Raw genomic sequence first — 27976 nt, 5'->3', positions numbered from 1 at the left:
GAGACCCCAGAGAGCTCCTTCACCCCTTCTATCCTGTGAGGATGTTGTAGATGGCTGTGAATCAGAATACCGAATCTGTCAGCACCTTGATTTTGGACTTACTGGCCTCCAGAATTGTAAGAAATAAATGTGTGTTGTTTATAAGCCACCTAGTCTATGGTATTCTATTATTGCAGCTCAAATGGACTAAACTCAGTTTTAAGAGCTGGGGATTTTGATGGCTTTCCTATGGAGGGGTGGGGTAGGCAGGACGGGTCCACCATGAGCTGACCGATCCCTGCAGATGCTCCAAGTGATCATGAGGGGGCAGCAGAGCCTAGGCTCTGTTTTTAGGTTAAATTTTAAATAGGGTAGCTTGTGGGTGACACCTTCCAGAACAAAATGAATCCTGAGCTGCATGGCAGGAATTGTAATAAAGCATCCTAAACATGTTAAAAATGACAGCAATTAAAGGGGCCTTAGCAAGAACCTAGTCTTTACTCAGCAGAAGGAAAATCTTGAATCCAAGTTGTCAAAAATGACTTTTCCCAGATTTAACACAGGGAATTGATGAGAAAGCTGGAAATAAAACCCAAGACTCTATCTCTGCAAATCTATGGGAAGAAACATGAGCCCATTTCCAGAAGGGGAACTTGGTTCTTTCTCAGTTGGGAGTCCCAGTATCATGGGAGTATATGTGAGTCCTGCCTTGTGGCATCTTCAGTGGCCAGCAAGTGATGCTGGCACCCTTATTGGCTGCAAATTTTCTCTTTTCATCTCGAGGCCAAATTCATTAGACCCTACATCCTGAGGGAGAGGAGATGAGAGAGACTGGCAGGTGAGAAACAGGAGCTAGTATAGGGTATCGGCTGAAGAAAAGACTAGGAACCATGAAAAATTTAATGAATGTGCTTTTGTTGCTTTTAGCCATTAGAAATATATATTATTATATTGACTAATAAAAAATCAGGACCTATAGATAAATATTAGAACATTAAAAATAGTAATAATCCTATATATTCAAAGGAAATGCTGAATTGTTTAAAACATGCTTTTCATGAAAGTGAAGTGCAAGAAATCTTACAAGAGGCTTTGTATAATGTAAAGTTCAGTCTTAAATTGTAGTGCTAGCCACTGTTGAGGAGTGGTTTGGACGCTCTCCTTGGTGCTGAAGCAAGGCAGGCGGGAGGAAGAACTTCCCTGTTTGAACAGGAGCGCCTTGCCTGGGATCATGACAAGCCCATCAGAGTTTCCATGGTGTTTCTATTTGAGTTTCCCAGCACTGTGGTCTCTCTCTTCTTTCTTCGTATAGGTTCTGTTTTTCATCAGGTTCCATGGAATGCTCTCAATGGGGAAAGTTCCACCAGGCTTAGCCAAAGTAAATTCTCTTCATTCCCAGACCCCACAGCTCCACGTGAAACTGCCTTTGCCTTAAATCGATGTCATCATCACCTGGGGCCTCTGAATTTTGATCTGGAAAGAGAGATTGAACCAGGTGAAGGCTAGGTTTATAAGGAAACTGGGATTTGGAAACATAAGAGTCTTGGGTCTGGGGAAGTGCTCAGCTTAGAATTTACCCTATAACCTAGAGTCTAGTACAAACCAACGATCTCCCCCACTTACCCACAACTTAGTTAGTTGTAAAGGTATTCTAGCTAGGGAGTTTATCTTTGCCCCAAGGCTTTCCCTAGGGAGTACAGTGCCTGAAGCCAATTACACTTCTGAAGTGTGAATACTTTGAGAGCATTTCTTCTGCCCTTGAACATCCATCCAGTTGAAAGAAAATCAAGGTGCCAATCAATGAAGGGTCACCCCTTGCCCATGACCAATCTTGGCCTCAGTCACAGTGGGACATAATGACATTATGTACCTTCTGAGGTGAGGCCTGACATATGCTTAACAAAAATGTCTAAGCTGGGTCTAATCAAGCCCTAAGCCTGATTGCCAGTTTATAGGAGTACAAAGGGTCAAGGGACAAGTTAAAGAACACCATGAGAAAATAATTAGATACACTTAAAATGTGGGACATTCCTTAAGACAATTATCCTAGACTCTTAAAAAAATCAATATATCTTAAAGGTAGGAATCAGTTCTAGATTAAAAAGACTAATGAGACACAACAAAGGTCAGTGAGTGCAATTTTTTCATATTTGAAAAAACTAGTAAAGAGGTGTTCTTGGATTCATTGGAAAACGGATATTGGATAATATGGAATTATCATAAATTTATTGGGAATGCTAATGGTATTTGGGGATGTTTACTGAAATGTTTAGGAATTAAATGTCATAATGTTTGCAACTGACTTCCAAATGGTTCAGCAAAATTTGATGAGTATGTATATCATATACATACATACTATGCTATATAATGAAAAAGTAGCAACATGTTAAACATTGTTGATCTAGGCAGGGTATTTAGGACACTATTTTTGACTTTTATGTGGTTTGAGAGTTAAAACAACTAAATAAATTGGCCATCAAGCACATACTTAAAGTGGAAAGAAATCTCTGAGCCTGGAGCCTCAGGGATCTAGGGTAAGGTAGATTCCACTGTGTTGCTTAGCTCCTTCTCCATCTGCTGCCACCCCAGATTATGTTCATTTCCCAGCAATGTAGACCTAGATGTCACAGAGACTAACAAACAATAAACATGACTTTGCTTTCCTGAAGATCTTACCATGGTAGGAGGGGATATAGGGTCTTAGGAAAGGAGGAGATGAGCACTTCATCCATGCCTTTCTTACCTTTGTTTCAGAGTCTATGTGGTCCAGGGAGGGCTGGAAGTTATTATAAATGGAGTCCAAGTGGATGGAATCATCTTGATCTAGATGAGAAGAAAGCCCCATGGAAGCAGCTGGTTAGAAAGACAAGCTCACATCTATCCCTCTAATCCCACCCACTGTAAGATGAGGGGTGTATCCCCTCCCTTCCTAGGAAACTGAAAGCCATCGCAAACATGACAGCCTACCTAAATTACCAGACCTCAGCAAATGGTTTGGTTGGTTCTTGGAAGATGTGGAAAATCACATTTAAAAAGTTCAACAAAGAAAAACCACCATCTCTTGGCAGGCAGCGTCTCAAATTTGTGAAAAGTCCATTAGGATTAGGATTAGCCCCCCCTTGGAGTGGGGGGCTATTTGATGGATTTGGTGTATTGATGCTCTAATTCATGGACATAAGGCTTTTCCTTTGCTTAGGGTTTCTACAATGTTTTTAAATAAAGTTTTATCATTTTTCCACTGAAAACTCTTCAATATCTTTTATTGGATATATATTTGTACTGTATATATTTGTTGCTGTATAAGAACCCTCTTACACTGTTGGTGGGAATGTGAACTGGTGCAGCCACTTTGGAAAACTGTGGAGGTTCCTCAAAGAGTTAAAAATAGACCTGCCCTACGACCCAGCAATTGCACTGTTGGGGATTTACCCCAAAGATTCAGATGCAATGAAACGCCAAGACACCTGCACCCCGATGTTTATAGCAGCAATGTCCACAATAGTCAAACTGTGGAAGGAGCCTCGGTATCCATTGAAAGATGAATGGATAAAGAAGATGTGGTTTATGTATACAATGGAATATTACTCAGCCATTAGAAACGACAAATACCCACCATGTGCTTCGATGTGGATGGAACTGGAGGGTATTATGCTGAGTGAAATAAGTCAATCGGAGAAGGACAAACATTATATGGTCTCATTCATTTGGGGAATATAAATAATAGTGAAAGGGAATAGAGGGGAGGGGAGAAGAAATGGGTGGGAAATATCAGAAAAGGAGACAGAACATGAGAGACTCCTAACTCTGGGAAATGAACTAGGGGTGGTGGAAGGGGAGGAGGGCAGGGGGTGGGGGTGACTGGGTGACAGGCACTGAGGGATGAGCACTGGGTGTTATTCTGTATGTTGGCAAATTGAACACCAATAAAAAATAAATTTATTATTAAAAAAAGTAATAGAACAAAAAAATAAAATTATGAAATGAGAGGAAAAAAAATGACCTGTTGATGCATAGACATGCAAATGATCTTATCTCTTGCAAATTGATAAATTCTATTACTTTTAGGGAGTTAACATTTTCTTGGGTTTTCTAGGTTAGACAACCATACCATCAGCAAATGACAGACTTATATTTTTCTTCCCAATCTTTAAGCCCTTTATCTCTTTTTCTTTTTTATTATACTGATTAGGACACCCAGGACAATAATTAGTAGGACTGGCAATAGAGGGCATCTGTGACTCACTTCTGGCTCAATGTAGAAGTTGACAAATATGGCCTGTGCGTCTGATGCCTATTTGTATATGCCTCACAAGCTAAGAATTTTTTCTTTCTTTCTTTCTTTCTTTTTTTTACATTTATAAGGGTCAAAAAAGTTTTATTGGACACAACCACACTTATTCATTTACATATTGTCTATGGCTGTTTTCATGCTACATCAACAGGGTTGAGTAATTGTGATAGAAATCATATTGTCCACAAAAGCCCAAAATATGCTATCTGGCCCTTTGTAGAAAGAGTTTACCAAACCTTGGTTAAATGGAATGATATTTAAAATTTTTTTCTAAAAAATTTATTTTTTTGTTTGTTTTTAAAATATTTTATTTAAATTCAATTTGCCAGGATGCCTGGGTAGTTCAGCTGTTGAGCATCTGTCTTCAGCCCAGGGCATGATCCTGGAGACCTGGGATCGAGTCCCACATTGGGCTCTCTGCATGGAGCCTGCTTCTTCCTCTGCCTATGTCTCTGCCTCTCTCTCTGTATCTCTCATGAATAAATAAATAACACCTTAAGAATAAATAAATAAATAAATAAATAAATAAATAAATAAATAAATATTCAATTTGCCAACATATAGTATAACACCCAGTATAACATCCCATCAATAAAGATTTTCTTTTTAAGTAATGTTTACACCCAACACAGGGCTTGAACTTACAACCAGGGGCTCTATTGATTGAGCCAGCCAGGCGCCCCAAATGGAATGACTTTTAATGTTGATACCTTTCATTCACAAAAAATAGCTAGATTTTTTTTAATTCCCTCTTTTAGCTGGAGTATTATATATATTTTTATTTTTATTTTAGGTGGAGTATTATATATTTTTTAGCTGGAGTATTTTATATATAGATATAGTATATATATATATATATATATATGCTTTTTTTTATTGAAGTTTGATTTGCCAACATATAGTATAACACCCCATGCTCATCCCGTCAAGTGCCCCCCCTCAGTGCCTGTCACCCAGTCATCCTTAGCTGGAGTATTTAATCTGCTTATATTTGTTGTTGATAAGATGGTAGATTATTTTCTACCATCTTATTTAGTGCTTCCTATTTGTCATCCCTTTCCTCATCATCTGTTCCCCCTTTCTTGCTTTTTTATGAATTGACTAAAATGTTTCCCTCCTTCCATTTTTCCCTTCTTTGGAATGTAAAGACTTGATCTGTAGAAATTTTAACACGTACATTTAACCTGGCAAATATGGAATTAATCACTTGACTGGGCTATAACTCATCTATCAGTGAGCTCAACCCACCCCTACATGTCTATCTGTGGCCACATAGGCAGGTTTGTGTTCTGCAGAAATGTAGACCATCAAGTAACTCATGCCCTTCAATGGTCTAGTTATGCTGTGCCCATGCTTACACCTCATCGAGGGCTTTGCAGGAGCCAGTGGTAGAAATAGGAGTACAGATACAGAACCCAAGGTTTTAGAGATGGAAACACTGTTCTCTTTGCTCCATGAAGTCCTTCCATGTACCTCCCATGTACACCCTTTGAGATATTTTGAGTCCACTAAGGACTTCCAGTACCTTCATACATATCAAAACCAATGTTTCGGAAGGTTCCAGGTGTTGGTCCTCCATCTTCTTCATGCCATTTGTACAACTCCGTCACTCTAGACTTTTGCCTATTGACAAAAACACCAGAGAGATTTCCATTATGAGCAGGGAACCAGAATTTGGGGACTGGTTCCATGCCTGCTTTCAGTTCTCCCACTGTCCATCCTGAGGATGAATGATTGAAGGCAGAAGCACTTGAAAAAGAGGAGGAGCTAGAGGCCCACGGCGGGGGGGGGGGGGGGGGGGGCGGGGGGCGGGAGGGGAGGGGAGGCGGGGGGCGGGGGGGGGGGGAGGGGGGCGGGGAGCGGGGGGGGGGGGTGGCTGCAGTGACTCACCGTTTCACCTCTTTCTTGGAACGGAGCGCAAACATCAAGAGAACAACAAGGATGAGTAGCACTGTGGCACCAGCTGCTCCCACAAGCCCGTACACCAGGCTCTTCTTGGTACTGAATTCACAGGTTTCCCCGCTGTACCAGTCAGTGTCTGTGCTCAGGCAGCTGAGATGGACAGAAGGAGCAGATGGGGAGAGGGAGCATTCTGAGTCAGGGGTAGCAAACACTCACAGTCTGCCTGCCTCAGATCTGGCCCTGACTCCATGGGAGCTTAATGAGGAGAGGGTAAAGACAACATTGCTAGGGTGTGGAACAAGGAGCCCTGAGGGGACAGAGGTAAAGTCCAGCTTCCATGACGTGGGCCTAAGAGAGAGACCCAATACTCAGCCCAGTACTTTTAGGTTTTGTAGCCCAGGATATAGAGCAGTTGGCCCAATTTGGGCTTTGCCCTAGGCTGTACCCAAGAACTTAAGACCCCAGCCTTTTTTATCCACAACTAACCATCACGCTCTCAGTCTCCCTTTCCATCAGGAAAAGCAAATCCCCATCCCAGATCCCCAGCACACACTCTGCCTCTGAAGCTCCCTCTCCTCCCTGGAGAAACCCTTTCTAAGCCCTGTTCCTCTCCTCCCCATACCAGCCTGTGAAATCCTTGTTCAGGAAACCTTCCCAGAACCAGAATATTTACTCAGGTCTTTGAGTATGTGTGACTCCTTCTCCCTGGTCTGTCTTTGGTTTAGTTTCAGTAGGCAATGCCTGTGACTCAGCTTTTATAGGCTTTCTGGGAATTTTCAGAAGCTGGGGCTTTCCTTCTGCTTTTTCAGAGCTTGGCCCCGTCCTTAGTCACTACACAAACCCAGGGGAGGGGAGGAAAGCTACTGAGGCCCATTCTGGATCTGGCCTTGGGATTCTGGCTACTTGTGTCCTTTGTATTCAAGAGAGGCCAGGACCCACTTGATGACCTTTGCCTTTAGACAGAGTCTTGAAGTGTGGGTTTCCCAATGGGGAGGGAGAACAGCCAGGCTGGGGTGGGACACTCACTAGCACCGAGGACCACTGCGGTCTAGCTGGCACTTCCCAAAATTACAGTTCATGGTGCTGTTGAAGCCTGGCATGCAATGGTTGATGCAGTTTGGTTTCTGATCCTTGTACTCCACAAAGAAGTAGGCAGCATAATCTTTCCCAGCCTTCTCTTTGCATTCCTCTGTGGGACATGGAGGAGTTGCAGTGACCAGGTAGCCAGGTACATTGTCTACCTCCCTCTGCCCTCCCTGGACCCCCAGTCACCTACTTTCAGGGTCATATTGGGTAACCGTAATGTTTTGCACCTTGGTGGCAGTCGTGTTGTAACACAGTAGAGCTGTGAAAGGAGACACATAGAGCCCCTTAAAACAAATTTGTTTAGTAGGGATAGGGGAGTGGGGAGTGGGATGTGATGAGGGGTAGAAGGAACCCCATTCCTGCAGACGGTAATGGCAGCCTTGTGCCCAGCTCTCCAGAACAATGACCCTCCAAGTGCCCTGTGCCTTCCCCATGTCTTCTTCTCCCATATGCATCTTTGCCAAGATTCCCACACTACTCATTATATTCAGAAGAATAGGCTCCTCATAACAAGCCATGCTTATTCTCATTTTCCCACTAGTCCCACAGGATTTAGCCTACATATACACCTGCCTTTTCCCCTTCCCCCCTCCAGGGATGACACAAAGCTTAAAGATTCCTTGAGGACCCTTCAACACCCCCCCCCAGAAGCCTAGGAATTTACCTGGGCAGGTATTATTTATGGTTATTTGCTGTTTGGTTACATTCTGGATTTTTTCCGTCACCTTCTGGGTGACCTTATTCAAAACATCCTTGTATTCTGGGGTGAACTTGGTCTTCAGGATAATTTCATGTTCTACCACAATACTGCCAGCACTGAGGAAAGAAAAAGATGTCTGTGAGTATCCTCCTAGGTCATAAGTGCTCACTTCAACCCCTTTTTCCTAGGCAAGACATGCCCTCTTTGCTCCCATGGGAAGGCAGAGCTGGGGGAGGATGGTTGAAATGATGACCCCGTGTTCCCTGGATGAAAGCTAATTCCAGGCACAGTGCTAGGCACTTCCCCTTCGGGCACATATCACAACTTGGGCCTAAGATAACTGTCTCGAAACTTAGGCTCTAGGCCTAAGATAATTGTCTTCCCTGTGTGGAAGTCTTAGGGAAGGCTCAAGGGCAAAGATGGATAGAGGGATGGGACCACGGAAGATCATCATCAAGATGTCATTAGATGCAATCAGCAGGAGACTGGATAGCTGCTGGCAAGATGTCTTTAAGAGGTATGAGGACACCAGAGGCTTACAGGACTCGTGAATTGCTAAGTGGTGGGCTGCAGAAGGCCTGTGAGCCCTCTAAGAGTATGCATAGAAGCTCATATGTATGTATTTTCAACTCACATACACTGTTGTCAATTCTCAAATGAGTCTTTGACACCTAAAAGGTTAAAATTCTAGCCAATCATCTCTTCTCTTCCTAGCTTCCTTAGGACCTAGGAAAAGGCAGGGGCAAAGCCATCAAGAGAACATGGCTTCAGACAAGCTCACAGCTTCCATTTGCTTCCTTTTCTCTTCTCTAGCTCCAAATCCCTAGAGCAGCCCATCTTCTGTGTATGTAAAACAGAATCAGAAATGCCTGGAAGTCAATGAGCTCTTATTCTAGAATGCAAATTACTTCTCTCCTGACATAGGTGTAGGGATCATTTGCACCCCAGGAACAAGTACTTTCTGGATATAAAAATACAGCAACAAGTCCAGCCTTCCCATGCTCACAGTTCAGGATTCCTAAATAAAGGAAGCCAAAAGCACTCTTTTCCCCTTGCTTTCTCCTTAGTACTATATTCAGAGGCTTAAACATAAATAGAAGATTGGGGGGTCAATATTTCTGAACAAGATAAAGAATAGTATAATACAGAATAATAGAGTTATATGAGATAATAATTATACTCATAATATGTAAAATATAGAACAGTGGAATTCAAATAACCTGTAGATTAATGAGTTAGAGGGGACCAGGGGATCTTGTAGCTCAAGGTCATCTTTCAAAATAAGGACACGTTGATCTCAAGAACCCCACATGGTGGGATGCCTGGGTGACTCAGTGGTTGAGCATCTGCCTTCGGCTCAGGGCATGATCCCAGGGTCCTGGGATCGAGTCCTGCATCCGGCTCCCTGCAAGGAGCCTACTTCTACCTCTACCTATGTCTCTACCTCTCTCTCTGTGTCTCTCATGAATAAATGCCTAAAATCTTTTAAAAAGAGAAAGAAAAGAGACCCAAGATGGTGGTGGCCTCAGGCATCTCCCTGACTCCATCACTACCCTCAGACCCCATTTTGAAAACTCTGATGGAGAGAAACACGGCTTTATCAAGGCCACACAGATATAGTGGGAGTTAGGAGGTTCAGGAGGAAATCCTGACACTTGCCCAGAGTAGCCAAGTGATCTTGGACCAGCAGTTGGCCCCGTAGGGCCTCAGTTCCCTCATGTGTAACATGAGGGTAGTTGGTTCCCGGGACTCTTCCCTCCATGATTCCAAGATGAATGATTCTCACTTCCTATCTGCCTGCTCCCAGATGTCTCTGGAGCCCTCAGAGTTCAGCTGTCTCTTCATATCTGGCCGAAGGTAGTAGAATGGATAGAGAACCCAGCAGGGGTGCAGGGATGCCTGTATGGCTTGGGCAGTTAAGCATTTGCCTTCAGTTCAGGTCACTATCCCAGAGTACTGGGATCAAGTACTGCATTGGGCTCCCTGCTCAGTGGGGAGTCTGTTTCTCCTTCTCCTTCTCCCCTTCCTCCCTGCTTACGCTCTCTCTCTCTCTTTCTCAAATACATAAATAAAATCTTTTTTTGAAAAAAGAAAACCCGGGATCCCTGGGTGGCGCAGCGGTTTAGCGCCTGCCTTTGGCCCAGGGCGCGATCCTGGAGACCCGGGATCGAATCCCACATCAGGCTCCCGGTGCATGGAGCCTGCTTCTCCCTCTGCCTGTGTCTCTGCCTCTCTCTCTCTCTCTCTCTGTGACTATCATAAATAAATAAAAATTAAAAAAAAAAAAAAGAAAACCCAGCAGGAATATAAAAATGCTTGGTCCACAGAGCCTGTCCTCCTTCTCCTGCCTGAGAAACAGTGACAGGTAGAGAAGAAAGATGACGTTTGCATCTACAGACTGCCCCATCCCCAGGGGGGAAGAGAACTCTCTGGGGTCAGCACATGCTAAACCTGAAGAGGAAGTTTTAGGGCCAGAAAGAAAAATGGTTTCCTCTTCCAGGGGAGCTAAACTGCTGAAGGGCAGACACCAGGCACCTGCTCACAGACCACAGGAAGAGGACATGGCAAGCCCAGCTGGTGGCCTCTCTTGTTCAAGAGAGAAGGTTTTGGTTTGACATAACTGGGAGAGAAAGAAAAACAGAGGCTGAAAGATACATTTTTCCCCTGTGATTTTGTTCAACTTTCTTTCTACTGGTTGCAAATTTCTTTTGAAGATTATTATGACTCTGTAAACCATGGGAGAGATATCTCCCTCACGGACCAGGGGAGGCTGGGCAACTCCTGTAAACCTCATTGGTCAGTACCATTCTAAGGTTTTCAAACAGTTGAGGTTGATAGCAGGGCCAAGATTCTGTGGGAGCAGAGTCCTGTAAGAGGTGAGTGGGAGTGAATACCGGCCAGGTCAGGACTTGGACACATTTTCCTTGGGGTTGCCTCCCAAGCTAAGTTATTTGGCTTCATCTCTGAAGACAAATGGGATGTCCACCACACAAACTGTAACCTCCAGGTACTCTCATGTGTCGGTGTCTCCAGCATAAGGGGATTTCTGTTTGAGTCTTGGATCTACCACTCCATAAATGACCCCTTAGGCAACTCAATGCCTGTCTCTAGGAATCTGTTTCTTTTTCTGTGCAATGGAAATAATCCTGCCGGCCTCACTCACAGGATGGTTATGAGCTTCCAAATTGGAAAATATATGTAAGACTATAATTGTTGGGAGGGTGTTATAAGCTAAACTGTATTCCCCCCCAAATTCATATGTTGAAGCCCTAACCCCCAGTATCTCTTTATTTGAGGATAGGGCCTCTACACATGTGCTTAAGTTAAAATGAGCCTGTTGGGGTGGGCCCTAACCCAATCTGAGTGGTGTCCTTATGAGAAGAGGAAATTTGGGCTGGCACCTGACTGGCTCAGTTGGAAAAACATGTGACTCCTGACCTTGGGTTTTGAATTCAAGCCCCATGTTGAGTGTAGAGATTGCTACAAAAATAAATAAGAACTTTAAAAAAAAAAAAAAAAAACAAGAGGAGGAAATTTGGTCACACAAAGACACACCAAGGATGTGCTTGAACAGAGGAAAACTGTGTGAGGACCCAGGAAGGAGGCAATTATCTGCAAGCCAAAGAGAGACTCAGAAGAAACCAAATCTACTGAACACCTCGATCTTGGACTTCAGCCTCCAGAACCTGAGAAATAAATATCTGTTGCTTGAGCCACCCAGTCTGGGGTATTTTGTTATGACAGTCCTGGCAAACTCATATAGGGGCAGAGTTACAGTTGTCTTTATGATTATTGTTTCCACTCCAAAGACTTTCTTTCCAGGATCCCCAGATACTCACGACAGCCTTGTGATGTTGACCCCTTGATACTCAGGGATTTCACGATAAACATGGGCCATCTGAAAAGCAAGGAGGTCACGGTGTCATCCCAGATGCCCCAACGTGGAGCCTGCCAGGTCTTTCCATAGGAATTCAGGAAGGCAGAGGATGGACCTGCTGCATCCCCCATTCCCTGTGAGAAGCTGGCAGGGTCACACTGTTCAGATGGGGTGTTCCCTCCTCAGAGACTAGCCCTATCCCTGGGGCCCTCCCACTGGCCCTTTCATGGAAACTTTCTTTGTCTTTTCACAAGCTCTCTGGCAAACCCTGAGGAAAGGAGTGAGCTGAGAAACTCACAAACATGAGAACAGCCCTCAACTGCTTTCTTTACCTCTAGAGACTCCTCCCTGAGTTACCGACAGGGACTTGCTTTCCCAGGCTCACCTCTTGTGTGAATGTATCACTGAAGTTCTTGAATTCTACAGAATCCCGGTCTTCTAGCTCTTTGGTGAACTCCCTACTGGTCACTGTCACAGTCATTTCTACTTGGGCAGAGACGGTCTCCGGTGGAGAGTCTGAGGGGGTCAAACAGAAGCACCACTTACTGAGAACAGAGACCCCTCCCACCCCAAGTTCCTTCCCAAGGAGACCCACACTTCAGCAATTCTGCCCTGAGCAAGGGAGTGGGCTAGGTCCACCACCCCCACTCCCACTCAGGTCTCACCAGAGTGCTTCTGGAGGGTGGGGAGTACACTGTATTCTTCATGGCTTTGGGATGGAACCCAGGGGATCTCTGGCCTTACATTATCTTAGAGAATTTCACATACTTTTTGTATTCTCCTCCAGTACACACTCATTTATCTTAAGTGTATTTTAAAATACAAATTCTGTGCCAGATTTATGTTTTGTTCCAAACTATACCTTCCTGCTTTATTCATTTTTTAATGTTTCAACTTTATTGCCACTGAGTTAAATGGTTGCCCCCAGAAGAGGCCATATTCCTGGGCATGCAGAGGGCAGTAATAGGGGCTCAGGACTGGGGAGAGCAGGGCCCTGTGGTCCTACTCACCTATCTCAATGCTCGGGACCACATCCTCGCACTTTGGCCCTTGGAAGAGGCCAACGCACACACACTTAATCCCATCCCAGTAGCCTTCATTCTTGCAGGTCATGGCCTCGTACTGGCACTGGTCTCCTTGGAAGCCGTTGGGGCAAACACAGACCTGCCCATTCCACGTCCCTTCATTTTTGCAGTCCACTGAAAAGGACAAAGCCCCACTTACCCACACATATTTGCATAACACTTTACAGCTTGCAACACATTTTCCAGATACCATCTAATTTGATACTCTCATGAGACCCTGGAATAGGCAGGATAGTTAGTGTCATCCCTATTTTATGGATGGGACAAGTGAGGTAGAAAGAGGCTAAGAGACCTGCCCAATGATCCATGTGGATGCCAGACTTAACCTGGTCTTAGAGTATTCCAGTATGATTTACTTTAGCCCTGAAAAGCAAGGAATGGAACATCTAGTATTGTCAGGGGTGAGGAACAACACAGGCAAGGCTGAGGAAGAGAAAAGAAAAAACAGAAACTAAGAGTACCCAGAAGAACTTGACCAATCTAGGTTACAGCAGGCCTGTGAATGAGTATGTCATTGTCTCTGCAACACCTGCTTCAGGAGAGCTCATACTGGAAATTGTTGCCATGGTGACTATTCATGATTCCTCTTTATTTTCTGAGATGTAGAGTTTGAGGGAGGAGTGCAAACTTCATTTAGATAGAAGATGGTTACAGACAACTCTCAATATCTATGCCAATCTATTTGGAAAGTGAGATCTCTGTTCCTGTTGGCTTTTCTTGAAAAGAGCTGTACATGCACAGACTTGTATTCCAGGTAAGTTTTGTCTAGCTAGGTACGTGAGATATGCACATACTCTAGGAAACCCTGCCCCACCTCTGCCTCCCGGTCTACTCCTCTCCTACCAGTTTCAGAGTGCATAGGCCACACCCATCACATCACACAGCCTCTGGTTACTGGCCTTTGGTTCAAGACATTCAGAAAGAGTGGAAGAGTTGAGTCAAGAGTGGCATCCTGGGCACAAGAAAGATCCATAAATCCTAAATCAGCCTCTCTCTCTCTCTCTCTCTCTCTCTCTTTCTCTCTCTCTGTGTTGTGTGTTACTGAAGATGTCCAGACCTGATCTAAGTGATGAGCACAAGCTTGTGTGAAGCAGCAAAAGCACCTACTGGGATGTGTCACCAGTTGCCCAAAGGTCTACAGGGAAAGCCAACCTCCAGGGAATAAGAGGAAGATGAAGGGAGACTATCTGCCTTCAGAAAGCTGACCAATACTGGCTGTGGGCCTGGTGGTCATGCATTTACTGCAAGACACCAGTGGGACTTCTTAGGGACACAAGTTCCAGACCTCCTCCTAAAGATGCTCAGCACCTCTGTCTGAGAATCAGAGTTCAACTAGACAATGCCAGATTGGAGAGAAACCAAAGAACAAAGCCACATAAAATAAAAGCCAGGCAAAAACCCTCCAGAGGAAGAATTCACAAAGCACTGAGGAAATGCGGTAGCCAAATGCTGAAGAACTTCCCTTCATCTTCCTCAATTCAAGACAGGATAGGGCAGGGCACTATCCTGGAAAACACAGATCATATGTCTCTAGGCATATCTATAGTTTATCTAAACCAATAAATGTCTTCAAGTATTTTAACTAGTACATTTATCTTAATGCCAAATATCCTCTCTCACTCTGATAATCAATCTCACAAGTATAATAGTATATTGTATAATATATATTGTATATTATATATTACATAATGACACTATATTATAATGGTAGGCATGGAGTGGGGCAGGTCTCATTTTATTCAGAGCAAAGAGAGCTGGGTGGAAGTTCCAGAGACAGAAAAAAGACAGGGAGGCATAAGGATACAGAAATATTCAAAGGCATAGAGGCAGAGCTCAGAGCTGATAAAAATAAATCTGCTTGGGAAACTTGGGTGGCTCAGTGGTTGAGTGTCTGTCTTTGGCTCAGGGCGTGACCCCAGAATCTGGGGATTGAGTCCAGCATTGGGCTCCCTCCTTGCAGGGAGCCAGCTTTTCCCTCTCCCTCTGACTATGTCTCTGCCTCAATCTGTGTGTGACTCTGATAAATAAATAAATAAAATCTTTAAATTAAAAAAAAAACTTCTTTGGCTTCTATGGTGGATGCACAGAAAATAAGAAAAAACAAAATAAATGAATGGTAGCAGAGAGATAGTTGCCAAAGACATATATGAGTACTAGGCAACAACAATAACAAAAACCAAAACAAAAACCAAAAAACCTTAGCATTTAAGCATGAGCAAAATAAATGAGATAAACCACTAAAAGGACATGTAATCCAAATGAAATATAGGAAGTTTATGAGATTATAGGATATAACACATGATGGGACAGAGCTTCACAGAATATAAAAGGAAGATATGGAGTGTGCAGACACTCTGCTGCTGGGGACTCAAGCTGTCTAGGCAAAGAGAGATGAAGTATGTTGTATGATAAAATGGACCTAGTTCAAGAAATAGTGGGCAGGACAGAGATCAGAGAAAAGGTGACTGCACTGAGGACATTTGATCCAAAGGAAACAAGTAAGAACAAAAGAAGAATTAGGATAAAGGTCTAAGAAGCCCACAGGGACAGATTGAAAACATATGTAGGCTTCAAAAGGCAAATACAAAATATTACTTACATGGTGTGGTTGCTGGAGTAGTAGATGTAGGGGCAGGGGTGCTTTTTATTGTAGCAGTGGTCGACCTTTGCGTGGTAAGTGTTGTCCTGGAGGTAGAGGTGGACTGAGTCCCTGTGGTGACAACCACAGGAGTCACAGATGGGGAGGAGGCAGAAGTTGTTGCAGATGGTATTGTCTGTGGGCTACTTATTGTGGAAGCTGGAGTGGTGGTGACACTACCAACAGAGGTTGTAGAAGTCTCAGCTCCTGTATAAGAAGACAAAGTGGTACCACTCAATGTAAAAGTGGTGGATGTGTCAGTCACTGGAGAAACTGAGCCTGCTGAGGTGCTCTCAGCTGGTAATGTTGGGGGTGGAATACTCTCTGTGACAGATGAACTGGTGGTGGAACTCTCAACAAAAGCTGGGGATGTGGTCATATCTGGAGAAGCTGTTGCGGTTGAGGTAGAGTCAGCTGAAGGTGTTGGCGATGGGCTACTGTCTGTGAGAGCAACTGTGGTGGTGGCAGTGGCAGCAGAAGCTGGAGATGTGATCGTGTTTGGCGAAGCTGTCCCTGTTGAGGTAAAGGGAGCTGAAGGTGTTGGTGATGGGAAACTCTCTGTGGGAGCTGCGGTGGTGGTGGCAGTATCTGGAGGAGCAGGAGATGTGGTTCTGTCTGGAGAAGGGGTTGATGTGACCCTGTCGGAGGAAGCTGTGGATGTGCTGTAATCTGGAGAAGCAGTTGATGTGGTGGAGTCTGGAGAAGCTGTTGATATGCTCGTGTTTGGAGCAGTTGTAGATGTGCTCCCAATTGAAGAGGCTGGAGATGTGCTTGCGACTGGAGATGTTGACGTGCTGGTGTCTGCAGAAGCTGTTGATGTGGTTAGGTCTGGAGAAGCTGTTGATGTGGTCACATCTGGAGAAGAAGTTAATGTGCTTGCATCTGGAGAAGCTGTGGATGTGGTGCTGTCTGGGGATGCTGTTGATGAGGTCATGACTGTGGAAGGTGTTGATGTGCTCGCATCTGGCCAGGCTGTTGATGTGGTTGCGTCTGGAGAAGTTGTTGATGTGTTGGTGTCTAGAGATGCTGTTGATGTGCTCGTGTCTGGAGACACTGGTGTTGTGCTCATGACTGGGGAAGCTGTTGATGTGTTCGTGACTGGGGAAGCTGTTGACATGCTCCCATCTGGCCAGGCTGTTGATGTGCTTATGACTGGGGAAGCTGTTGGTGTGCTCGTGACTGGAGACATCGTTGATGTGGTCCCATCTGGAGAAGTTGTTGATATGCTGGTGTCTAGAGATGCTGTTGATGTGGTCGTGTCTGGAGACACTGGTGATGTGCTCATGACTGGGGAAGCTGTTGATGTGCTCATGACTGGGGAAGCTATTGATGTGCTCATGACTGAGGAAGTAGTTGATGTGCTCCCATCTGGCCAGGCTATTGATGTGGTTATGTCTGGAGACGTCGTTGATGTGGTCACGACTGGAGATGTGGATGTGCTGCTGGTGTCTGGAGATATTGTTGATGTGCTCATGTCTGGAGACACTGTTGATGTGCTCATGACTGGGGAAGCTGTTGGTGTGTTCACATCTGGCCAGGCTGTTGATGTGGTCATGACTGGAGATGTTGTTGATGTGGTCACATCGGGATATGTTGTTGATGTGCTGGTGTCTGGAGATGTTGTTGATGTGCTCATGTCTGGAAACACTGTTGATGTGTTCACGACTGTGGAGGCTGTTGGGGTGCTTGCATCCGGCGAGGCTGCTGATGTGGTCACATCTGGAGACATCGTTAATGTGGTCACATGGGGATATGTTGTTGATGTGCTTGTGTCTTCAGATGCTGTTGATGTGCTCATGACTGGGGAAGCTGTTGGTGTGCTCGCATCTGGCCAGGCTGTTGACGTAGTCAAGTCTGAAGATGTCATTGATGTGGACGCATCTGGAGAAGTTGTTGATGTACTGGTGTCTGGCGATACTGTTGATGTGCTCCTGTCTGCAGAAAGTGTTGATGTGCTCGCGACTGGAGAAACTGTTGATGTGGTGGCATCTGGGAAAGCTGTGGATGTGGTGCTGTCTGGAGAAATTGTTGTGCTCGTGTCTGGAGCTGTTGTTGATGTGGTCATGACTGGGGAAGCTGTTGATGTGCTTGCATCCGGCCAGGCTGTTGATGTGGTCATGTCTGGAGATGCTGATGTGGTCGCATCTGGAGATGTTGCTGATGTGCTCATGTCTACAGAAGTTATGGATGTGGTGATGACTGGAGAAACTGTTGATGTGCCTGTGTCTGGAGACCCTGTTGATGTGGTCAGGACTGGGGAAGCTGTTGGTGTGCTCGCATCCGGCCAGGCTGTTGATGTAGTCAAGTCTGGAGAAGTTGTTGATGTGCTTGCGACTGGAGAAACTGTTGATGTGGTGGTATCTGGAGAAGCTGTTGTGCTCGTGAATGGAGACGTCATTGATGTGCTCAGGACTGGAAAAGGTGTCGATGTGGTGGCATCTGGAGAAGCTGTGGATGTGCTCATATCTGGAGATGCTGTTAGAGTGCTGGTGTCTGGAGAGGTCATTGATGTGGTCAAGTCTGGAGAAGTTGTTGATATGCTTGTGTCTGGAGAAGTTGTTGATGTGCTCGCGACTGGAGAAATAGTTGATGTGGTGGCATCTGGAGAAGCAGTGGATGTGGTGCTGTCTGGAGAAACTGTTGATGAGCTCGTGTCTGGAGATGCAATTGATGTGGTCATGAGTGGGGAAGCTATTGATGTGCTTGCATCTGGCCAGGCTGTTGATGTGGTCATGTCTGGAGATGCTGATGTGGTCGCATCTGGAGATGTTGCTGATGTGCTGGTGTCTGGAGACCCTGTTGATGTGCTCATGACTGGGGAAGCTGTTGATGTGCTCGCATCCGGCCAGGCTGTTGATGTGGCCATGTCTGGAGATGTTGTTGATGTGCTAGCCTCAAGAGAGGCTATTGATGTAGTGGTGTCTGGAGTAGCTGTAGATATGGTGGCATCCTGAGAGGCTGTGGATGTGCTCGAATCTGGAGACGTTGTTGACGTGCTGGTATCTGGAGAAGCTGTTGGGGTGCCTGTGTCTGGAGACACTGTTAATGTGCTTGCAACTGGAGAAACTGTTGATGTGTTGGCATCTGGAGATGCTGTGGATGTCGTGCTGTCTGGAATAGCTGTTGATGTGGTCGTGTCTGTAGATGTTGTTGATGTGCTCACATCTGGAGAAGCTGCTGATGTGGTCCCATCTAGAGACACTATTGATGTGGTCATGTCTGGGGACACTGTTGATGTGCTCGTGTCTGGAGACACTGTTGATGTGCTCGCATCTGGAGACATTGTTGATGTGCTCGCAACTGGCCAGGCTGTTGATGAGGTCACCTCTGGAGAAGTTGTTGATGTGCTCACATCTGGCCAGACAATTGATGTGGTCTCGTCTGGAGAAGCTGTAGATATGGTCACATCTGGAGAAGCTATAGATGTGGTCATGTCTGGAGACATTGTTGATGTGCTCCCATCTGGAGAAGCTGCTGATGTGCTCACGTCTGGAGAGGTTCTTGATGTGGTCACATCTGGAGATGCTGTTGATGTACTTGAATCTGGCCAGATTGTCGATGTGGTCATGTCTGGAGATGTTGATGTGGTCACATTTGGAGAAGATGCTGATGTGGTCCCATCTGGAGACACTGTTGATGTGCTGGTGTCTGGAGACACTGTTAATGTGGTCCAGTCTGGAGAAGCTGTTGATGTGCTTACATCTGGAGATGCTTTTGATGTTGTCACGTCTGGAGAAGCTATTGATGTAGTCATTTCTGGAGATGCTGTTAATGTGGTCGCTTCTGGAGAAGCTGCAGATGTGGTCCTGTCTGGAAAAGCTGATGATGTGGTCATGTCTGGAGAAGCTATTGATGTAGTCATTTCTGGAGATGCTGTTAATGTGGTTGCTTCTGGAGAAGCTGCAGATGTGGTCCTGTCTGGAAAAGCTGATGATGTGGTCATGTCTGGAGAAGCTGTTGATGTGCTCGCATCAGGCCAGGTTGTTGATGTGGTCACATCTGGAGAAGCCGTTGATGTGGTCACATCTGGAGAAGCTGTTGATGTGCTAGCATCTGGCCAGGCAGTTGAGGTGGTCACGACTGGAGAAGCTGTTGATGTGGTCACATCTGGGGAAGCTATAGATGTGGTCATGTCTGGAGACATTGTTGATGAGCTCCCATCTGGAGAAGCTGCTGATGTGCTCGCGTCTGGAGAGGTTCTTGATGTGGTCACATCTGGAGACACCGTTGATGTGCTTGAATCTGGCCAGGTTGTTGATATGGTCCCATCTGGAGACACTGTTGATGTAGTGATGTCTGGAGAAGCTGTTGATGTGCTCGCTTCTGGCCAGGCAGTTGATGTGGTCCTGTCTGGAGACATTGTTGATGTGGTCGCATCTGGAGAAGCTGCTGATGTGGTCACATCTGGAGAAGCTGCTGATGTGGCCCCATCTGGAGACATTGTAAATGTGGTCAAGTCTGGAGAAGTTGTTGATGTGCTCCTGTCCGGAAACACTGTTGATGTGCTCATGTCCGGAGACACTGTCGAAGTGCTCATATCAGGAGAGGCTGTTGATGTGCTCACATCTGGAGAGGCTCTTGATGTGGTCACATCTGGAGACGCTGCTGACATGGTCACATCTGGAGAAGCTGCTGATGTGGTTCCATCTGGAGACACTGTTAATGTGGTCGCCTCTGGAGAAGCTGTTGATGTGCTTATGTCTGGAGACATTGTTGACGTGCTCATGTCCAGAGAAACTGTTGATGTGCTCACATGAGGCCAGGCTGGTGATGTGGTCCCTTCTGCAGACGCTGTTGAAGTGGTCAAGTCTGGAGAAGTTGTTGATGTGCTCATGTCAGGTGAAGCTATTGATGTGCTCATGTCTGGAGACCCTGTTGATGTGCTCATGTCTGGAGAAGCTGTTGCTGTGGTCGCATCTGGAGAAGCTGCTGATGTGGTCCCGTCAGGAGACACTGTTGATGTGGTCACGTCTGGAGAAGCTGCTGATGTACTCGTGTTTGGAGATACTGTTGATGTGGTCATGTCTGGAGAAGCTGTGGTTGAGGCAAGATCTGGAGAAGCTGCTGATGTGGTCCCATCTGGAGATGTTGTTGACGTAGTCACGTCTGGAGGAGCAGTTGATGTGGTCACATCTGGAGAAGCTGCTGACGTGGTCACGTCTGGAGAAGCTGCTGATGTGGTCATGTCTGGAAAAGCTGCTGATGTGGTTCCATCAGGAAACACTGTTGATGTGGTCGCCTCTGGAGAAGCTATTGATGTGCTCATGTCTGGAGACATTGTTGACGTGCTCATGTCCAGATAAGCTGTTGATGTGCTCACATCTGGCCAGGTTACTGATGAGGTCCCTTCTGGAGATGCCGTTGAAGTGGTCAAGTCTGGAGAAGCGGTTGATGTGCTCGTGTCTGGAGATGCTATTGATGTGGTCACATCTGGAGAAGCGATTGATATGGTTATATCTGGAGAAGCTGCTGATGTGGTGCCGTCTAGAGACAATGTTGATGTAGTCACATCTGGAGATGTTGTTGATGTGGTCTCATCTTGAGCAGATGATGATGTGGTCCTGTCTGGAGACACTGTTGATGTACTGAAGTATGGAGAACCTGTTGATGTGCTCGCATCTGGCCAGGCTGTTGAGAAAGTCCCGTCTGGAGAGGCTGTTGATGTGGTCGCCTCTGGAGAAGCTGTTGATATACTCATGTCTGGAGAGGCTCTTGAAGTGGTCACATCTGGAGAAGCTGTGGATGTGGTCATGTCTGGAAAAGCTGCTGATGTGGTTCCATCTGGAGACACTGTTGATGTGGTTGCCTCTGGAGAGGCTGTTGATGTGCTCATGTCTGGAGACATTGTTGACGTGCTCATGTCCGGAGAAACAGTTGATGTGTTCGCATCTGGCCAGGGTGGTGATGTGGTCCCTTCTGGAGACGCTGTTGAAGTGTTCAAGTCTGGAGAAGCGGTTGATGTGCTTGTGTCTGGAGATGCTATTGATGTGGTTATATCTGCAGAAGCTGCTGATGTGGTCCCGTCTAGAGACGATGTTGATGTAGTCACATCTGGAGATGTTGTTGATGTGGTCTCATCTTGAGCAGATGATGATGTGGTCCTGTCTGGAGGCACTGTTGATGTGGTGAAGTCTGGAGAGGCTGTTGATGTGCTCATATCTGGCCAGGCTGTTGATATAGTCCCGTCTGGAGAGGCTGTTGATATGGTCACATCTGGAGCAGCTGCTGATGTGGTCCCATCTGGAGACACTGCTGAAGTGCTCATGTCTGGAGAAGCTGTTGATGTGGTCACATCAGGAGAAGCTGCTGACGTGGTCACGTCTGGAAAAGCTGCTGATGTGGTCCCATCTGGAGAAACTGCTGATGTGGTCACATATGGAGGAGTAGTTGACGTGCTCGTGTCTGGAGACACTGTTGATGTGCTCATGTCTGGAGAGGCTCCTGATGTGGTCATGTCTGGAGAAGCTGCTGAGGCGGTCATGTCTGCAGAAGCTGTTGATGTGCTCGCTGATGTGGTCATGTCTGGAAAAGCTGCTGATGTGGTCCCATTGGGAGATGCTGTTGATGTGCTCATGTCTGGAGACACTGTTGATGTGCTCATGTCTGGAGAAGCTGTTGATGTGCTCACTTCTGGCCAGGCAGTTGATGTGGTCACTTCTGCAGAGGCTGGTGATGTGGTCGCATCTGGAGCAGCTGCTGATGTGCTCCAATCAGGAGATACTGCTGATGTGCTCATGTCTGGAGAAGCTGTTGATGTGCTCATGTCTGGAGAGGCTCCTGATGTGGTCACGTCTGGAGAAGCTGCAGAGGTGGTCACGTCTGGAAACGTTGTTGATGTGGTCACGTCCGGAGGAGCGGTTGCTGTGGTCTCATCTGGAGAATCTGTTGATGTGGTCCCATCTGGAGATGATGTCGATGTGGTCACATCTGGAGACACTGTTGATGTGGTCTCATCTGGAGAAGCTGATGATGTGGTCCTATCTGGAGACACTGTTGATGTGGTAACGTCTGGAGAAGCTGTTGAGGTGATCGCTTCTGGCAAGGCAGTTGATGTAGTCACCTCTGGAGCAGCTGCTGATGTGGTCCCATCTGGAGAAGCTGTTGATGTGCTCGCGTCTGGAGACCCTGTTGATGTGCTCATGTCTGGTGAAGCTGTTGATGTGCTCGCCTCTTGAGATGCTCCTGATGTGGTCCCATGTGGAGACACTGTTGAAGTGATCACATCTGATGGAGCAGTTGATGTGGTCGCATCTGGAGAAGCTGCTGATATGGTCCCATCTGGAGACGATGTTGATGTGGTCATGTCTGGAGACACTGTTGATGTGGTCCCATTTGGAGACGCTATTGAGGTGCTCGCTTCTGGCAAGGCAGGTGATATGGTCACGTCTGGAAAAGCTGGTGATGTGCTCATATCTGTAGCAGCTGCTGATGTGGTCCCATCTGGAGACACTTCTGATGTGGTCAACTCTGGGTAAGCTGTTGATGTGCTCATGTCTGGTGAAGCTATTGATGTGCTCATGTCTGGAGACCCTGTTGATGTGCTCATATCTGGAGAAGCTGTTGATGTGCCTGCATCGGGAAGGGCTCTTGATGTGGTCACATCTGGAAAAGCTGCTGATGTGGTTCCATTTGGAGACACTGCTGATGTAGTCACATCTGGAGAAGCTGTTGATGTGCTGATGTCTGGAGAAGCTGTTGATGTGCTCGCTTCTGGCCAGGCAGTTGATGTCACTTCTGCAGAAGCTGGTGATGTGGTCACATATGGAGAAGCTGCTGATGTGGTCACGTTTGGAGACGCTGTTGATGTGGTCATGTCTGGAAGAGTTGTTGATGTGGTTGCATCTGGAGCAGCTGCTGATATGGTCCCATCTGAAGACACTGCTGAAGTGCTCATGTCTGGAGAAGCTGTTGATGTGCTCCCATCTGGAGAGGCTCTTGATGTGGTTGCATCTGGAGAAGCTACTGATATGGTCATGACTGAAGACATCGTTGATGTGGTCACATCGGGATATGTTGATCTGCTTGTGTCTTCAGATGCTGTTGATGTGCTCATGACTGGGGAAGCTGTTGGTGTGCTCGCATCCGGCCAGGCTGTTGATGTAGTCAAGTCTGGAGAAGTTGTTGATGTGCTCGCGACTGGAGAAACTGTTGATGTGGTGGCATCAGGAGAAGCAGTGGATGTGGTGCTGTCTGGAGAAACTGTTGATGAGCTCGTGTCTGGAGATGCAGTTGATGTCGTCATGACTGGGGAAGCTGTTGATGTGCTCGCATCTGGCCAGGCTGTTGATGTGGTCATGTCTGGAGATGCTGATGTGGTCGCATCTAGAGATGTAGCTGATGTGCTCATGTCTACAGAAGTTATGGATGTGGTGATGACTGGAGAAACTGTTGATGTGCCTGTGTCTGGAGATCCAGTTGATGTGGTCAGGACTGGGGAAGCTGTTGGTGTGCTCGCATCCGGCCAGGCTGTTGATGTAGTCAAGTCTGGAGAAGTAGTTGATGTGCTTGCGACTGGAGAAACTGTTGATGTGGTGGCATCTGGAGAAGCTACTGATATGGTCATGACTGAAGACATCGTTGATGTGGTCACATCGGGATATGTTGATCTGCTTGTGTCTTCAGATGCTGTTGATGTGCTCATGACTGGGGAAGCTGTTGGTGTGCTCGCAAACGGCCAGGCTGTTGATGTAGTCAAGTCTGGAGAAGTTGTTGATGTGCTCGCGACTGGAGAAACTGTTGATGTGGTGGCATCAGGAGAAGCAGTGGATGTGGTGCTGTCTGGAGAAACTGTTGATGAGCTCGTGTCTGGAGATGCAGTTGATGTGGTCATGACTGGGGAAGCTGTTGATGTGCTCGAATCTGGCCAGGCTGTTGATGTGGTCATGTCTGGAGATGCTGATGTGGTCGCATCTGGAGATGTTGCTGATGTGCTCATGTCTACAGAAGTTATGGATGTGGTGATGACTGGAGAAACTGTTGATGTGCCTATGTCTGGAGACCCAGTTGATGTGGTCAGGACTGGGGAAGCTGTTGGTGTGCTCGCATCCGGCCAGGCTGTCGATGTAGTCAAGTCTGGAGAAGTTGTTGATGTGCTTGCGACTGGAGAAACTGTTGATGTGGTGGCATCTGGAGAAGTTGTGGATGTCGTGCTGTCTGGAGAAGCTGTTGTGCTCGTGAATGGAGACGTCATTGATGTGCTCAGGACTGGAAAAGGTGTCGATGTGGTGGCATCTGGAGAAGCTGTGGATGTGCTCATATCTGGAGATGCTGTTAGAGTGCTGATGTCTGGAGAGGTCATTGATGTGGTCAAGTCTGGAGAAGTTGTTGATGTGCTTGTGTCTGGAGAAGTTGTTGATGTGCTCGCGACTGGAGAAACTGTTGATGTGGTGGCATCTGGAGAAGCAGTGGATGATGTACTGTGTGGAGAAACTGTTGATGAGCTCGTGTCTGGAGATGCAGTTGTTGTGGTCAGGACGGGGGAAGCTGTTGATGTGCTTGCATCTGGCCAGGCTGTTGATGTGGTCATGTCTGGAGATGCTGATGTGGTCGCATCTGGAGATGTTGCTGATGTGCTCATGTCTACAGAAGTTATAGATGTGGTGATGACTGGAGAAACTGTTGATGTGCCTGTGTCTGGAGACCCTGTTGATGTGGTAAGGACTGGGGAAGCTGTTGGTGTGCTCGCATCCGGCCAGGCTGTTGATGTAGTCAAGTCTGGAGAGGTTGTTGATGTGCTCGCGACTGGAGAAACTGTTGATGTGGTGGCATCTGGAGAAGCAGTGGATGTGGTGCTGTCTGGAGAAACTGTTGATGAGCTCGTGTCTGGAGATGCAGTTGTTGTGGTCAGGACTGGGGAAGCTGTTGGTGTGCTCGCATCCGGCCAGGCTGTTGATGTAGTCAAGTCTGGAGAAGTTGTTGATGTGCTCGCGACTGGAGAAACTGTTGATGTGGTGGCATCTGGAGAAGCAGTGGATGTGGTGCTGTCTGGAGAAACTGTTGATGAGCTCGTGTCTGGAGATGCAGTTGATGAGGTCATGACTGGGGAAGCTGTTGATGTGCTCGCATCTGGCCAGGCTGTTGATGTGGTCATGTCTGGAGATGCTGATGTGGTCGCATCTGGAGAAGTTGCTGATGTGCTCATGTCTACAGAAGTTATGGATGTGGTGATGACTGGAGAAACTGTTGATGTGCCTGTGTCTGGAGACCCTGTTGATGTGGTCAGGACTGGGGAAGCTGTTGGTGTGCTCGCATCCGGCCAGGCTGTTGATGTAGTCAAGTCTGGAGAAGTTGTTGATGTGCTTGCGACTGGAGAAACTGTTGATGTGGTGGCATCTGGAGAAGTTGTGGATGTCGTGCTGTCTGGAGAAGCTGTTGTGCCAATGAATGGAGAAGTCATTGATGTGCTCAGGACTGCAAAAGGTGTCGATGTGGTGGCATCTGGAGAAGCTGTGGATGTGCTCGTATCTGGAGATGCTGTTAGAGTGCTGGTGTCTGGAGAGGTCATTGATGTGGTCAAGTCTGGAGAAGTTGTTGATATGCTTGTGTCTGGAGAAGTTGTTGATGTGCTCGCGACTGGAGAAATAGTTGATGTGGTGGCATCTGGAGAAGCAGTGGATGTGGTGCTGTGTGGAGTAACTGTTGATGAGCTCGTGTCTGGAGATGCAGTTGATGTGGTCATGACTGGGGAAGCTGTTGATGTGCTTGCATCTGGCCAGGCTGTTGATGTGGTCATGTCTGGAAATCCTGATGTGGTCGCATATGGAGATGTTGCTGATGTGCTCATGTCTACAGAAGTTATGGATGTGGTGATGACTGGATAAACTGTTGATGTGCCTGTGTCTGGAGACCCTGTTGATGTGGTCAGGACTGGGGAAGCTGTTGGTGTGCTCGCATCCGGCCAGGCTGTTGATGTAGTCATGTCTGGAGATGCTGATGTGTTCACATCTGGAGATGTTGCTGATGTGCTCGTGTCTACAGAAGTTATGGATGTGGTGATGACTGGAGAAACTGTTGATGTGCCTGTGTCTGGAGACCCTGTTGATGTGGTCATGACTGGGGAACCTGTTGATGTGCTCGCATTAGGCCAGGCTGTTGATGTGGTCATGTCTGGAGATGCTGATGTGTTCACATCTGGAGATGTTGCTGATGTGCTCATGTCTACAGAAGTTATGGATGTGGTGATGACTGGAGAAACTGTTGATGTGCCTGTGTCTGGAGACCCTGTTGATGTGGTCAGGACTGGGGAAGCTGTTGGTGTGCTCGCATCCGGCCAGGCTGTTGATGAAGTCAAGTCTGGAGAAGTTGTTGATGTGCTTGCGACTGGAGAAACTGTTGATGTGGTGGCATCTGGAGAAGTTGTGGATGTCGTGCTGTCTGGAGAAGCTGTTGTGCTCGTGAATGGAGATGTCATTGATGTGCTCAGGACTACAAAAGGTGTCGATGTGGTGGCATCTGGAGAAGCTGTGGATGTGCTCGTATCTGGAGATGCTGTTAGAGTGCTGGTGTCTGGAGAGGTCATTGATGTGGTCAAGTCTGGAGAAGTTGTTGATGTGCTTGTGTCTGGAGAAGTTGTTGATGTGCTCGTGACTGCAGAAATTGTTGATGTGGTGGCATCTGGAGAATCAGTGGATGTGGTGCTGTCTGGAGAAACTGTTGATGAGCTCGTGTCTGGAGATGCAGTTGATGTGGTCATGACTGGGGAAGCTGTTGATGTGCTCGCATCTGGCCAGGCTGTTGTTGTGGTCATGTCTGGAGATGCTGATATGGTCGCATCTGGAGATGTTGCTGATGTGCTCATGTCTACAGAAGTTATGGATGTGGTGATGACTGGAGAAACTGTTGATGTGCCTGTGTCTGGAGACCCTGTTGATGTGGTCAGGACTGGGGAAGCTGTTGGTGTGCTCGCATCCGGCCAGGCTGTTGATGTAGTCAAGTCTGGAGAAGTTGTTGATGTGCTTGCGACTGGAGAAACTGTTGATGTGGTGGCATCTGGAGAAGTTGTGGATGTCGTGCTGTCTGGAGAAGCTGTTGTGCTCGTGAATGGAGACGTCATTGATGTGCTCAGGACTGCAAAAGGTGTCGATGTGGTGGCATCTGGAGAAGCTGTGGATGTGCTCGTATCTGGAGATGCTGTTAGAGAGCTGGTGTCTGGAGAGGTCATTGATGTGGTCAAGTCTGGAGAAGCTGTTGATGTGCTTGTGTCTGGAGAATTTGTTGATGTGCTCGCGACTGCAGAAATTGTTGATGTGGTGGCATCTGGAGAAGCAGTGGATGTGGTGCTGTGTGGAGAAACTGTTGATGAGCTCGTGTCTGGAGATGCAGTTGATGTGGTCATGACTGGGGAAGCTGTTGATGTGCTTGCATCTGGCCAGGCTGTTGATGTGGTCATGTCTGGAGATGCTGATGTGGTCGCATCTGG

The 27976-nt window shown here is 46.7% G+C and overlaps 2 protein-coding genes and 1 long non-coding RNA gene across 3 annotated transcripts; 1 reads left to right on the top strand and 2 right to left on the bottom strand.

Moving 5' to 3' along the window:
- Nucleotides 1–527: 527 nt before the first annotated feature.
- On the top strand, nucleotides 528–3224 carry LOC144319646 (uncharacterized). Its single transcript, XR_013385403.1, has 2 exons — nucleotides 528–1474; nucleotides 2734–3224. It is a non-coding gene; the product is annotated as an uncharacterized LOC144319646 (long non-coding RNA).
- On the bottom strand, nucleotides 878–17692 carry LOC144319645 (uncharacterized). Its single transcript, XM_077908073.1, has 11 exons — nucleotides 15520–17692; nucleotides 12846–13034; nucleotides 12221–12351; nucleotides 11798–11856; nucleotides 7923–8074; nucleotides 7449–7517; nucleotides 7199–7361; nucleotides 6161–6322; nucleotides 5796–5893; nucleotides 2723–2802; nucleotides 878–1452 (listed from the first exon to the last, which is right to left on the bottom strand). Exons 1-11 carry the CDS (start codon nucleotides 17675–17677, stop codon nucleotides 1411–1413), a joined length of 3303 nt encoding a protein of 1100 aa, XP_077764199.1. The 5' UTR covers nucleotides 17678–17692; the 3' UTR covers nucleotides 878–1410.
- A 113-nt stretch (nucleotides 17693–17805) lies between these two features.
- LOC144319250 (uncharacterized) lies at nucleotides 17806–23599 on the bottom strand. Its single transcript, XM_077907095.1, has 3 exons — nucleotides 18224–23599; nucleotides 17891–18182; nucleotides 17806–17831 (listed from the first exon to the last, which is right to left on the bottom strand). The coding sequence occupies exons 1-3, from the start codon at nucleotides 23543–23545 to the stop codon at nucleotides 17806–17808; spliced, it is 5640 nt and encodes a 1879-aa protein (XP_077763221.1). The 5' UTR covers nucleotides 23546–23599.
- Between the last annotated feature and the right edge of the window lie 4377 nt (nucleotides 23600–27976).

This window comes from Canis aureus, chromosome 8 (genome assembly GCF_053574225.1).
Source record: "Canis aureus isolate CA01 chromosome 8, VMU_Caureus_v.1.0, whole genome shotgun sequence".
Lineage (NCBI taxonomy): Eukaryota > Metazoa > Chordata > Mammalia > Carnivora > Canidae > Canis > Canis aureus.
Note: the sequence above shows the minus strand (reverse complement) of the source record. Positions and strands in the feature narration are given on the sequence as shown.